Raw genomic sequence first — 14,991 nt, 5'->3', positions numbered from 1 at the left:
GTGACATTTTTTTTTCAAGTATTTGAGTCTCCATCAAGCAGCAGACCACAGTTCAAGACTATTTCAGTTTAGTTTTATTTTGATTTGTCTGGCATGTTTTCTATGGATTCTGTGGTATATGAGTGTGTTTTATGGATAGGATGTTGACCCTGTGAGTGAACCATGATTTTTATTTTCTAGCACTAACAGTCTTGTTTTGTGCCTATCTAATCACATCCATAATCAGGATATGGTTGTTATCTCTCTCCCTCCTTCTCATTACATCCAAAAGCACCACAACTGATAAAAAAAGTTGATATGTCAATCTGTATTCATATAATAATTTTCATTCAGAAACATAAGCTCACAAATATCTATGCTTTGTAGAATCATATAATTATTATTATTATTGTGATACTGGAACATGGAATAGTGTAATGTGACTTCACATTTCAAACATGGGACACATGCAGCCACCTGACATTGTTTCTTTCCGTCTTTTTTTCTGTGCAGAGTCCTAGAGGAAGTGATGTCAGCAGGTGAGGACCAGGAAAGTGAGGCGACGTCGCCCATGTACGTGTACGAATCGAAGGTCCACTGTGCCCACGTGCTGTTGAGCCTGGAAGAGCAGCGGCAGCAGGGCATCCTCTGCGATGTGACTGTGCTTGTGGAGGGCAGGGAGGTGCGCGCACACAGAGCTGTCCTTGCTGCCAGTAGCCGCTACTTCCTGCAAGCCTTTGTTGGGCACTGCACATCGCCAGGCGAGGCAGAGCCCATCATTGACCTGCCAGACAAGGTAAAGAACCAAAACAAGAATACATAGGCAAACAATTCTACATGGAGTAAAGTATACATGTTACTAGAGCGGTAATGATTAATTCACTCATTTATTATTAATCAATTACTAAATTAATTAGTCACCTATTTTAATTCCTTCACAAATGTGATTTGTTTGCTTACATTTCTTTCAGAGCAAAATGGCAATAAGGCTACCTTAACTTAACTTAACCATGAATATAATATGTTATATTTAGCAATATCAGTATAAATATTATTATTTTGATATTTTTTCTCAAAAAGTTTGCCTTTTTTCACTTTACTGTGACTTTTTTTGACCATACTGGACACTCAGTGGCCCTCAGTTCATTTTGAGTTTGAGACCCTTGGTCTTCACTGTCTATTTTAAAACCTGTAAACCTTAATTTTCCTTACCTTCTTTGATTCTGGGGATGTACCAGTGTGAGTGCGCAGGGTAATAAGGATATAAAGCAGGAGAGGGAGGATGCCAAAGCCACTGAGCTAGCATGACCTTGCTTGAGGTGAAAACAAAAGTGTGTGGGCATATATCGAAACAGCAGCAGCGGTTGACACAAATTGATTTGTTTATGAAAACCTTTTTGTGGATTAATATTCATGCCTCTCCCCTGATAGTTGCCTCTTCTCTTCACCACTGGGGTTAATCAGTGAACTTCTTCTGAGCCAAGTGGCTGGCATTACCTCATAATGCTCCAGATCTGTCATCATGATTAATGTGACTCTATCTTATACACCAGTGAAGCACACTGGTCTGCACCACTTTACAAATCAAATTCTATGAAGCACGGCTTAATTTATCCACATCCTCTCAACTGTCCACTCACTCCCCTCTCATACATTACTGGAACTTAGATTAGCTCGGAGGAGCCCAACAAATGTGCAATCTGGAATATTCAAGACATTGTATTTTCTTTTCTTTTTGGTTATTGGTAAATTAAAATTTAAAGGTTTTTGTTTTAAATTGGGATTCACGGATTAATTCTGTTTTTCTGAAATGTATTTTTATGAAGTCCAGACATATAAGCCAGGTCCACACTGGATGTGTGAGCAGTGTGTACTGGCTGCAATGCTGATGCCTTTTGTCTTGTGTGTCTGCTGCACAGCATAAGTCTAATTAATTTTCACTTTAAATTGGATTACTTGGCCACACGGTTGGTGTAGTGGTTAGCACTCTTGCCTCGCAGCAAGAAGACCTGGGTGCAAGCCTCGGTCGGAAGGGCCTTTCTGCAAAACATGCAAAAACATGCAATATGGGGCTTAAGTAAATTGGACAAAATAAATTGACTGAACTGTCCAGATTGGCACAGCACCCCCTGCGACCCTCGCGTGGAGGAAATGTATTGATGGATTTTCTTTACTCAATTTTTTTTTCAGTTTTTATATTCCCCAAATGTTTGCACAAAATATTTTTTCCTTAAAATAATGTAAAATTAAATACTAAAAATAGATTGTTCATTAATTAATCATATGTGATCATATTTTTGTACTCTGTTTGCTATATTGATTCCTTGTTTCTCACCTATAGTGATTTTCTTTTTTTGTTGGAACAAGGGCCTTTCTGCAAGGAGTTTGCATGTTCTGTTTTTATGTCACTGAAGACAGCAGCTGCTGATGCTAACTGAAAATATAATCTACACTAATATACACACTCACATTCACACATTTTTATGTAGCTACATGAGCACTATAGTACTCTATGCTTCAACCCACATACATTCATATGAAACCCATATACCTGTACAGACAACAGTAGCAAATACAATGAAGGTAGAAGGGTGGGTGAAAAGAATGAACACGCAAAGGGATCCTATCAAAAAGCTGTAAATGATGAAAACACGTGAAATTTATTGAAGCATATTACTCATCTTAAAAAAATCTCTCTTTTTCCTGAATTAAAGGGACACTGTGTAGTATTTATGGGTTTATATGACCCAAAATTCACTTTGTATACATATTATGTGCTCCTGCATTGTCTAGTCGCTGTATAATATTCTTTGTTTCATTTTCGTAGTGTTTCAAAAAGTCATGTAAAATAACATGGTCGCGGGCCGCTACTGCATTGCCACGATGCCATGTTTCTACGGGAGCCTGTATAGACAAACGCGAGAGAACAAATCAAGTGTCTCTTTGCTTGTAGAGGAAGTCCCGCCTCCATTCTCTCCGCTTCGTCTGCTACGGCCGCAGTAGCTCGCCCTCTCCCTCGCCTCACGAACCTCATTTGCTGATACAGAGAAAGACAAGAGGACGACATTTGACCGGCTGAGGATACCGTAGCGCTCAGGGAAGGGAGGGGGTGAGCAGAGGAGCAGTTCTTTGTTGTAAATTTCAGCCTCTCCTCTAGATGGCACTATAAACTACTTACTTCACCTTTAACAAGATTGTTTTTACCAAAACATAATCTTCTGCTCTGTTTTCTTGAATTACATTTTTTTATTTTTTTATTTAACCTTTCTTTAACCAGTAAGGTCCCATTGAGATTAAGAACCTCTTTTTCAAGTGAGTCCTCATCTAAAGAGATTTAGATGTTCATCCATCCATTATCTACCGCTTTATCTTCCACCGGAGGATCGCGGTGGGTGCTGTGCCTATCTCAGCTGACACTGGCTGATAGGCGGGGTACACCCTGGACAGTTCGCCTGTCCATCGCAGGGCCACATAGACAAACAACCATTCACTCACACTCTGACACCTACGGTCAATTTACAGTGACCAATTCACCTAATCCCCATATTGCATGTTTTTGGACTGTGGGAGGAAGCCGGAGAAAACCCACGCACACACGGGGAGAACACGCAAACTCATTGCAGAAAGGCCCTTGTTCCGAAGTTGTTCCAAACGGGGATCGAACCCAGGAACCCGGGTCCACTACACCAACCGTGGTTTAGATGTAATTCCTTTAATTCCCTTCTCGAGAGCACAGTTTAAGGGTGGCAAACATGTCCCGTTTATTTACTTAAATCCAACCTCACCTTGTTTTGGATTTCAGACACTGAAAGGTACAAAGAAATTCACAAATTCAACCTTACATGATGAAATATAATTATCATAATGTAGAAAACAAACTACAACCTAATTTTCATTCGTAAAATAATCTGAGCTGGACATATTATATTGGTCTTCACCCCAAGGCTGACCCAATAAAATCTATACCTGCTTAAGTCTATGGTATCTTTAGAATATGTTCACCACTTTATCTCATTGTTAAACCGACTTTTCTAAGTGGAAATTGAAGTTTGTGTCTCTTTGTAAACTGCTCACTCTTACCCCGGATTTTCACTGGTCATGTTACAGCCGTGGCACGTCAGCGGCACGGTTCTGCTTCGACCTCTGCCCGGCGTCAATCCCCACCGGGCGCGTTACAGCAGCGGCCCGGTGCCTTGGGAGACAGCGGTATTCACGGAAGATCACGCGATAATCTCGAACGGACGCGAGTTCGCGAGATCCCGTGATAGACTGTGTGTATAAAGGAAACAACAACAACACAGCTTCTTTTCATTCTCCGACGAAGAATAACTGTTGATCTGGTGTCATAAATGACTTTATGTTTCTCCACTTCAACAATCAGTCTCTCGTCGTACATTATGACTCTCCGAGAGCTCTGATTAATTGACTGTTGACCTGGCAGCACCAGTCACGACGTAATGTTGATGTGAAGTTGTGACAGGCTATATGACCTGCGTATTGTGTTTTATTTTGAAAGGGGGGCAGAAGTGATGTACTTGTCTGTGTCGGACTTCATATCTGGTGCGATCTGCTCTGTCGAAATGTACGCGGTTCAGCAGCGGCAACTGAGAGCTGAGACGTTCCGCAGCACGCCCAGTGGAAATGCTCTCATTGATTAGAATGAACGCTATTTGCAACGGCTGTAACACGTCTAGTGGAAATCCAGGGTTATGCACATCCAAGTTGAGAAAATTTGCAATCCACTGCTGCCTCCATCAGTATGTTCAAAGTGTTATTTTGTGACTTCAATGTTTGGAATCTTGTGTTCAGATTTAACATTAGTAGACCAGCAGCTCTTCTGATGCCAAAAGCTAAAAATTATGATCTCTATGGACTACAATGGTACCATTGAGTTTTCATTATGGTACAAAATAGTAAATGAATTACAAACCAGTTTACCAGAAACCTGTAAGGGCTGTCTCATGGCAAGATAAAGTGCGAAACATATTGCACATAATACCGTAGACGTAAGCTAGAATATGCCAAAATTAGTGTTGACTTTGTGTCAGTTTGTCATACAACCACACTTCAAAAAGCCTGAACTATCATGTTAAGACTGACAATAAAGCAATTATTTTTCTTAGTTTTAACCAAAGTCTGTCCTCTGTTCTTCTCTACAGGTGACAGTGAAGGGTTTTGCTCCACTTCTCCAGTTTGCCTACACAGCCAAGCTTGTTTTAAGTCGGGAGAATATCCATGAGGTCATCCTGTGTGCCGACTTTCTTGGTGTTTACAATTTGGAGGATTCGTGCTTCCGTTTCCTTCAAGAACAGCTACAGAATGACAGCCAACATGCCAGTAATGGCACGGTGAAATATGATGATGACATTGTGGCCAAGGACACAGTGATTTCCAAGCCAATATCTTTCGATGATTCCTTCGGTGACACAAAACATCATGTAGCACTCACTATGCCACTCTCCAGTGATCTTCCACAAAGTCCCAAATACAGAAAATATCCCTCCCAGATCTTTGACAAGATCAATGGCGAAATCCACCATGGTAGTGATGATGTCCTTTTGCCCACTCATACCTCAGTCAGCTCAGAGCTCATTGACATCAGTGCTGCTCAACAAACTCTACTCACACCCTCTAGAATCAAAGAGGAACCCTTTGCGTTTGAGGAAGGAGATGAAAGCAATGATTGCAACACAGAGCTATGTTCTGAGGAGGTTCTGGAAATGGAGCTAGAGGTGGAAGGGGTTCCAGTAGCAGCTGAGCACTCGCCAAGCCAAAGCTCACCCTCATCCTGTCTGCGCTCCTACCTCCAGAGAGGTGGCCTGGATCTGAGCAGTGTGCCCAATTCTACCATCCAGCAGCTACTGACCAACAGACTGTCCCTCAACCACTATAGGGAACTGGTCAAGAGGGATAAGATGGAATCTCTAGGGCACGAGGACTTCAAAATTGGATTTGCAGATGTGCTGCCAGCTGCTCTGACTGGGACTGGTGAGAGCATGGATGGACCAGTGTCCAAAGCCTCCTGCTCTAAACATGAGAGAGAATTAGACAGACGCAGTGTAATTTTCTCTTCAGCTGCTGGAGAGCAACAGACACTGGCTTATTCTTACATGGATGATAAATTTAGAGACAAAGTCTCAAACTTAATGCAGGTAGAGCCTCTCTCCTCTGGTCGGCCATGCCTCAACTCCAGCTGTCCTGTTCCCATTAAGACATCAGCCCACTCTCCTCCTCCCTTTGAGCCCCAAATCCAGACGTCTAGCTCACGGTCCTCATGCTCTTACCCAGAGGATGCAGGCAGTAGTAGTTCCTCCTCCAGTTTGCCACAGTTTGACTTCTCCTCATCCCCCATCTCAGGATCCATCTCTGGACTGTCTCACTGCCTGGCAGGGGTGGTAGATCAGAGGAACCTCCAAAGTGGGGAGATGGTCTTCTCTCAGGGTTGTACCACAATCAAAAGTGAGCAGGGATTTGGTGCCAGTGGTGGCAACTCCAGTGATGAATCGGGCTCTTTCTCAGAGGGAGACAGTGAAAGTAGCATCTCAAGAATCTCTGGGCCTGAGGTCAGTATTGTCTTGCATTATACTTTCTTGACCAGTATTAGAAAAATATCTAAATTTAATTTTCCATATTTGAACCTTCAGTTCAATACTCACTGTAATATTGTAAGTCACTGTTAAATGACTGAAAATATTACAGTGAGTAATATCCACATGAAAATTTGTCATGAACTGCCAAATTTGAATAATGAAAAGATCTACCACATGTTTAAAAAGTGTTCAAATCATGTAAATTTCAGCAGCATTCTCTGCACTGAGATGCTGGGGGTGTGTACACTGGTGCAGCCGCACACACTCGCATGCACTGGTCTACTCATGTTTGTGGGGACTGCTAACTTCAAGTCAAGTCAATTTTATTTATATAGCCCAATATCAACACAACACAACACAATTTGCCTCAAAGGGCTTTACAGTCTGTACAGCAAGTGACAGCCTCTATCCTTAGACCCTCATATCAAGTGACGTGGTGTCTGATCACAGTGTGTGAGTGCTTTATATGTGAAAAGGAGGATTTTAAATTTTACTATACATTTTACAGGGAGTCGGTGTAAAGATCTCAGAATCAGAATCCTTTTATTGTCATTGCACAATATACAAAGAAATGTTTCGTCCTTAATCCAGGAGCAGGTGGATGGGGGGGAGTCCCAGGTCAGACAGTTTGCTGGCCAGGATTTCAGGGTTGATAGTGTTTAAAGCTGAGCTGCAGTCAATGAAAAGCATCCTGACGTAGCTCTCCCGGTGTTCCAGGTGGTTCAGCGTGGTGTGGAATGTGATGGCTATTGCATCCTCTGTTCGCTCTTGTAGGCGAACTGCTGAGGGTCAAAGGAGGGAGGGAGGCAGGTTCTGATGATGGTTAGGACCAGCCGCTCCAGGCACTTGGTGATGATGGGTGTCAGTGCAACTGGGCGATAAGTCTTTGTGGCTGACGGAGGTTGATTTCTTAGGAACTGGGATGATGGTTGCTGATTTCAGGCAAGCTGGGATTGAAGATTGTGTTGAAGACCTGCAAAAGTTGTGCGGCGCAGGCCTTGAGCACCTTCCCTGGAACACCGTCAGGTCCAGAAGCTTTCCTGGGGTTCACCCTGCTTAGCATCTGTTCCATTTCATGTGCTTGCAGTCAGTGGTTGGGGGCTGGGGTGGTCTTAGTTCTCTGGGCAGGAAAAAAGGACAGGCTTTAATAGAAATTAACTCTATGTCCGGTGAACAATGTGTATGCGTGACTATGTTGTTTTTATCGCAAGATGGCGCCGCTGTGTTTTGCTGGCCGCCTGTGGATCGGTGCCGGTGAGTGCAGCCCTCTGAACGAACTTCTACCGGCTGGCTGTTATTATTTTAACTCCCCGTGGTCATTGGGTCGTGGAGGAGGAACAGCGTTTAGAAAAACGGCGTTTGTAAAAATGACTTTAATTGTAGGCCGCGCGCTGTCTAGTCCTCCTTTTCCAGCTTTGAAGCAAATGTGTTTGAGGTGTTGTGTGCCATCATCTACCGACCTGACATCTACTATGTCAGTTTTTTTGTGTGTTTCTGCAACGAGGTAAGACACAATTTTCGGACAAAGACACCAAAAAATCAAATTCCCCATTTAATGTTGGATGGTGTATCTTTCAGTTAATGCATCTTGATTCCCTGGCTTGATTCCCTTTGTAAGAGTCTGCCCCACCCCATACCAGTTTAGTTATTGTACAGTTTTATGATTTAGCTCATAGAGTTAATAGAATACCTTTAAACTCTTCCAGAATGACTACAGCAATGAAGGATCATAATTTACTATTAACAAGTACCATGCAATTTGTTCATACAATTCTTCTTTCTCATGCGTACATTCACTTTTTTCTTGTCTTTTGTGCTTTTAAGTGGCAGCATTGAAGTTCACCTCTTTGAATGTAAGATCTAAAAGCACACATTGCTGTAACAGCAGCCTCTATCAGTGGGTGCAATGTAGACATGTTAGAATATGTACTATTCTTAAATAATTTTTTCTCTCCGGAGAAATGTTGCAAACCCTTTGGTCCTTTGAATTAAAGAGCTGTATGGTTGTCATGGTGATCCCTAAGCACAACTCTCTGTATCTCCTCTTTCTCTCTCACACATATACAGGATATGGATATTTATTAAATTTGAGTATTTGAGATTTGAGTTGTGTCCTCTCTCCTGTGGATGAGTCAGTCAAGATAAATGGTTTGTATTTATATAGCTTCAAAGCTGCTTTACACTACAGTTTTGATACTCACATACTTTCCTACAGTGCATCTATGTGCAGCACATTTTCTATCACTTTCAAACCCACTTACACACTGTCAGGAGCAACACATCAGCGATAGCGGAGCCGGGAATCGAACTCACAATTTACTTGCTCTCCGACTGAGCTACCGTTGCCCCAAGATGAGAGATTAATTACTGTAAGGTGTTCAGACATTTTACATTTTAGTTTCAGCTTTTTATCTGTGTCAAATATACCAGATTATCTACCTTGCGGCACTGCTAACAATTAAACAATAACAATACATGTCTATATTGTAATATGTAGAACAACTGTATTTTTCCACCAAGGCTAAGACAATCCATCCATCCAGTTTCTACCACTTTATCTTCTGCAGGAGGATCGCAGGGGGTGCTGTGCTAATCTCAGCTGACATACGGCGATAGGCGGGGTACACAGTTTACCAGTGTATCGCAGGGCCACATAGAGACAAACAACCATTCAACCATTCAACCATTCACTCTGACTCTCACACCTACGGTCAATTTAGAGTGTCCAATTTACCTAATCCCCATATTGCATGTTTTTGGACTGTGGGAGGAAACTGGAAAACCCAGAGAAAACCCACGCACACATGGGGAGAACATGCAAACTCCATGAAGAAAGGCCCGTATTCCATTCGGGGCTCAAACCCAGGTCTTCTTGCTGCAAAGGCAAGAGCGCTAACCACTAAACCAGGGGTTCTCAAAGTTTTGATACTTGAGGGCCAATTTAGGAACCCAACTGAGGGATTGGACTGAGGGCCGCCAAAGAAAAAAAAAAGGGAAAAAAAACAGAAAGAAATCCCATTTGTACTAATTTTAATGACCAGATTGCAGTTCTGTAGTTTAGCGTTAAGTAGTATAAGCGTTAATATAATGTAATTTAAGCATTAATATAATAAAGCTTTATAATTTACTGGGTAATTACCCAGTATTTTGGCCATTGTTCTTACCTTCTAATTACAGGTTAATACCATGTAACACATTTCTGTTACCATATATTCACTGGGTAAATAGCTAGTAATTGGGGGCTGTAGCTACCTGCTTATTACCAGCTTATAACCCAATAATACACTAAAATTCACCATATAGAAACCAGGTAAATACCCAGTATTTTTGTTTACACTTATTGGTCTGTATCCAGTAATGTCCAATAAACATTTAACAAGCTTAGTTCCTCCTAGATTAAACCTATCAACTGTAATTCACTGCGGCCCGCCAGAAATGTTTCTGCGGGCCACCATTGGCCCCCGGGCCGCACTTTGAGAACCAATGCACTAAACCAACCACAATACTAAATTGCATTCTGCTCCTGCTATGTTAAATATTCCTGTTAGGTACAGAAGCATAGACCTGCCATATGTGAAAAAAACCTGAGACGATCTAGTTATAACAAGATAGTTTCTTGTTATAATAAGATTTTTTTTTCATAATAAGATCACTTCTTTCCCGGCTTTATAGATTGATTGTTGTAGGATGTTTACATCAGGGAACATAAACTCTCTCGCTACTCAGTTCCTTCCTGCTGTGTTTCCATCATGGTTCAATTTGGTACAGTATGGTACGGTTTGGAATGGTAAAGCCCTGGGTCAGGCTTGCTTTTTGACTGAGAAAAGTACATTTACGTGGTAGGTGGGGTGTGGACTGTACATGATGGCTATGTATCAAAGACAACAAATTACAATGGAGGGCATCTTGCTCTGTTTGTGTCTGTTTCTCTAAACAAGATGCCAAGCTTTGTATGAGAATACACTGTGACCCATTCAACTCACTGTAGTGTCGTTACTGTACCATTTTACTACCCCAAGGGGAGGGTGCCAAAAAATGGAGCAGTAGGGGCTGGCTATTTTGGTACTATATATAATGGAAACGGCAAAAAAGTACATTGTACTGTACAAAAACGAACATTCCGCTCAAGGGAAATTGCGTTTGAGTTAAACTGCAAACATGTTCAGCGATTGATCACAATAATCAGTTGTCCTTAACTCCTGTGCATCACCAGTGGAGATCCTCTGTATGTGTTCCAGTTGCAACTGAAATGTACAAACAAAGGAGGAGTGATAAAGTAAAGTTCCTTTTACAGTTGTGAACAGAGCCTCAACAACTTTAGACTCATCCCTCCCTGATGTAAACATCCCGTAACAATCAATCATTAAAGCCAACTTTAAGGGGGAAAAAACATCTTGTTAAAACGAGAAAAACTATACTCGAAAACATAAATCAAATATATAAACGCACAAAGAAAAACGTGTAGTTATTGTTTTGTGACAAAACGAGTAACTATCCAAAATTAACAGTATAACTTTATCAATAAAGTGGCTTTAATTTGCGAGCATTAGGATTAATTCAAAACAAAAGCCATGGCAGGAAGAACACAATGGAGGTCCATTATCCAAGTTCACAAACTTCAATAACGTGTGTGTCCACCATTAGCCTCACGCATCACGGTACACCGGTGACGCATGGACATCACCAGGTTGTCGATCGTGGCCTGGGGGATGTTGTCCCATTCCTCCTGCAGAGCCACTTGAAGTTGGCGTCCATTCTGGAGAACTGGAACTGTCTGGAGACTGTCGTTCCAGTCTCTCTGAAACGAGTCCACAGGCGGCTGACAGTGGAATGATGCACATTCAGTTGTGTTGCCACAGCTGTAACGCTCAGCATGCCAATGGCACGCTCCCTCTTGATTTGTGACATCTGTGGCATATTGACAAGTGACAAAAGTCCACATTTTGGTGTGCCCTTTTATTGACCAGACCATAAGGAATGTCTGTGTACTGGTCACGCATATTGACCACCACTCTGCCATGCTCCATGACTCTCGTGAGTTGAAATACTCAATCTGAGATTGTAGTCAATAGGAGTGGCCAAGTGACACTGGACTACTGGGTTTGAGCAAAACAAATCATTTCATAAACAAATGCATCAAGAATCTGAGCAAATGTCATGACATTCTGTTTTTGTTCACCATTTCAAGTTTGTGCGTTTATATTTTTGTTGAGTACATATTGTTAGGCCACATGGTGGAGTACCTTGCTAGCACTGTTCGGTTGCTGTTTAACACACTACCGTTCTGGATTTTCTATCTGGGTACTTACTTTCCTCCCACAGTCGAAAACCTACCCTGCCTTTCGCCTTATCTCAGCTGGGATTGGCTCTGACTCCCCCCTACAACCCTCATGTGGAGGATAAAGAGGGAGACGATGAGATGAAAATGCTGCTGGCTCTGTTTTCACTTCAAATATCCAGGACTTACCCAGTTTAGTTTGAGCAGAATTGGGGACCTTTGAAAAATAGTAACTTAACACTTACTTCACTTTCATCTTGTCAATCTCATTACATAAATCCTGCTGTTCAACAATTTTGCAACAATTAAATCTCACATAAAGTCTGCTCTTTTATCTTTTTGCTCAGCACAGACTTGCAATGCAGCAGTAATTCAGGCTATAAGGCCATAGACGCTGACAGAATACTCTGCTGTATTTCATCATTTAAAGTATGTGTATTTTGCAAAGGCTTGGATGGAATGATGGCTGGACATCATTGTAGGTACTATACCTGGTAGCGTGTCCAATAGTAGAAAAAGTGTGTTATTCTGTTCATGTAGCCCATCTGTTTCAAGATAGATGCAGTGTGTTGCTGCCATTTGACTGGCTGATTAGATATTTGTATTAACAAGCACTTTAACAAGTGTACCTCATTAAGTGGGTGGCGAGTGTATATTTCGGTGAATTAATTTCATATTGTGTTTGTAGTTCTTTTGTCTGCCAAAATAAAACATGTGATGCCAAAAGTTTGCATTTTCACTTCGGAGAAAATCTTATTCTTGCCCAGATTATATTTCTCCATGTCATTAACATGTAGGGGTTGAGGCATCTGAAACATGTTTTTGGTTGACACATTTATCAGTGTTCAATCAGTTCATGAATCACATGTGAACCTGGTTGCATGATGATTTTTGTTGTGAGATCACTTTGATAAATGAGGGCCATTCAGTATTTATTGTTTACTGCTCACCGCGGATCAGTCTTATCCAGGGGTCTCAAACTCAATTTGCCGGGGGGTTGCATGAGTTAGAATCCGGGTAAGTAAGTACTCAAAAATAAGTCTGGACCCCCCCCCATTCTGAAAAAAAATGGGCACATAGACATATTTATTATCTGTTCTCTCCGGCTATTAACATGTATCCTAAGCGATAAGACCACATCAGTTTATCTGTTCACATCTGCCATTTACATGCATTGAGGATGCTTTTTAATGTTAATTCACAAGATGTTTGTGCAGGAAGACCAGAAGATTTCCTAAACCATTCTGAGTGCACAGATGTGTCTGTTGTCAGGGCGTTGGTTACAGATACTGATATTGTGCTCTAACACCTCCCATGCAGCAGCACAGATGGATAGATTATAATTTTCTACCACTTTATTCTACACAGGATCGTGAGGGGGTGAAGCCAATCCCAGGTGATATGAACACTGGGGTACACACTGGACCGGTTGCCAGTCCATCACAGGGCAAACATCCAGACATGAACAACTGTTCTCTCTCACACTCACACCTATACTGTTATTTTAGGTTGTCTAATGAAACTGCATGCAACAGACAGTGGCTAGCAACAATGCTACCTGTGCACTGTTCTGGCTTGTGATCCCTATTGCAATACTGTGGGATTTCATTCTGTGTGCACACAGTGTTTGTATATATACACATGTCATATATCATTTTGGTCTGACCCACTTCTTTTGCCCTGACCTAATTGTTTCACCCATATTTGGACACACACGCCCACGGTGGCCTGTAGGCAGGTGGAAGTTGTCCTTTCCATGTTCCCATCACCATCTGCTGATCCTGACCCCAGATCAGCCCGCTCCCATTATTAGATCGGCCTCTTGAGATCCAATTCTCCACTGAACTTTTTAATTTGCAATTTGTTTTATTCCCCTTCACATGAACAAATATAAATGGTTATTATTTGGGGGTTGTAATTGTTGAATATTTTCCTAGTTAAGCGTGAACTGTATTCCAGCTGGGAAATAATGTCATTAGATCATTGCAGCACAGGGAAACTGGAATTTATTTCCTATCATGAGCCTTTTCAGTTTTCATGACATCCATTGATTACCGTACTAAATGGATGTATCACATTTCTCAGAGAATTGAAGATAAACTAAAACAGACAAATTAAAAAGTTACAGGTAAACGTTAAAATGAAATAAACAGTAGGTGGAGGTTAAAAATGAATACATGAATGGTCATGATGTATTATGTAGTTATTTTTCTGTCCACTTCTGAACCACATGATTAATTTGGCAGAGATTTTTACGCTGGATACCCCAGCCCTTGCCCTTGATCAAACCGGTAACCCTTCAGTCACAAGCCTCATTCTGCTTGGCTATGGGCTATCAGTTGTAAGCTGTATACTGTAATGTTCATGGTAGACTGGGCTAAGACTGTGAAGATGCCCCTCTGTTTGGGTGTTAAAATATTAGCAAAACTATAGCTTGAAGCGATAATTTAGATTTTCTGAAGTTTGGTTGAATGAGCCCCTGGCACTGAAAAATATGACCACTGCTTAATTGCTTGATGGCCTTGAAGCAAAAAAAATGAAGTTTGTAAACCGCTCTCTCTCTTGCACCAAAGTCTATAGAGAAAATCATCATTTTCAGCTCACACATAGGAGGCCACATGGTTGATGTGGTGGTTAGCACTCTTACCTTTGCAGCAAGAAGACCCAGGATCATAACCCAATTTGCATGTTCTCCCCGTGTGTGCATGGATTTTCTCCAGCTTCCCCATATAGTCCAATAACATGCAATATGGGGATTAGGCAAATTGGACACTTTAAATTGACCATAGGTGTGAGTGTGAGAGTAGATAGATGTTTGTCTCTATATGTGGCCCTGTGATGGCCCAGCCTATCTCCCTATGTCAGCTGAGATTTGCACAGCGCCCTCATGTGGAGTATAAAGTGGTAGAACATGGATGGATGATATACACAGAGCTGTCGACTGCTGCCGACTGCTGCCTTTATTTATCAAGTTTGTGTCCGTTTCATAAACATATACAGGATTTGAAACACCAAATCACAAAATAATACATCAACTTACTGATGGCGACAGCTTACAATTTATAACTCATGTGCTGTGATGTAAAATCATAATTTTCTCAATGGACTTTGGTGCAGGAAGGATAGTGGTTTACAAATGGATGG

At 41.6% G+C, this 14,991-nt stretch overlaps 1 protein-coding gene across 1 annotated transcript in view; it reads left to right on the top strand.

Moving 5' to 3' along the window:
- Positions 1-508: 508 nt before the first annotated feature.
- LOC310942406 (transcription regulator protein BACH2-like) overlaps positions 509-14,991 on the top strand; it is a gene marked incomplete at both ends in the record, with an annotated part of 32,325 nt that continues 17,842 nt past the window's right edge. The window contains 2 exons of the mRNA XM_083907786.1: positions 509-775; positions 5,139-6,542. Of these exons, the coding sequence (XP_083763912.1) occupies positions 509-775; positions 5,139-6,542 (1,671 nt within the window). The remainder of the gene's footprint in view (positions 776-5,138; positions 6,543-14,991) is intronic.

This window comes from Microchirus variegatus (genome assembly GCF_963457635.1).
Source record: "Microchirus variegatus genome assembly, chromosome: 21".
NCBI classification, from domain to species: domain Eukaryota; kingdom Metazoa; phylum Chordata; class Actinopteri; order Pleuronectiformes; family Soleidae; genus Microchirus; species Microchirus variegatus.
The sequence above is the reverse complement of the archived record's forward strand: the minus strand, read 5'-3'. Positions and strand labels throughout refer to the sequence as shown.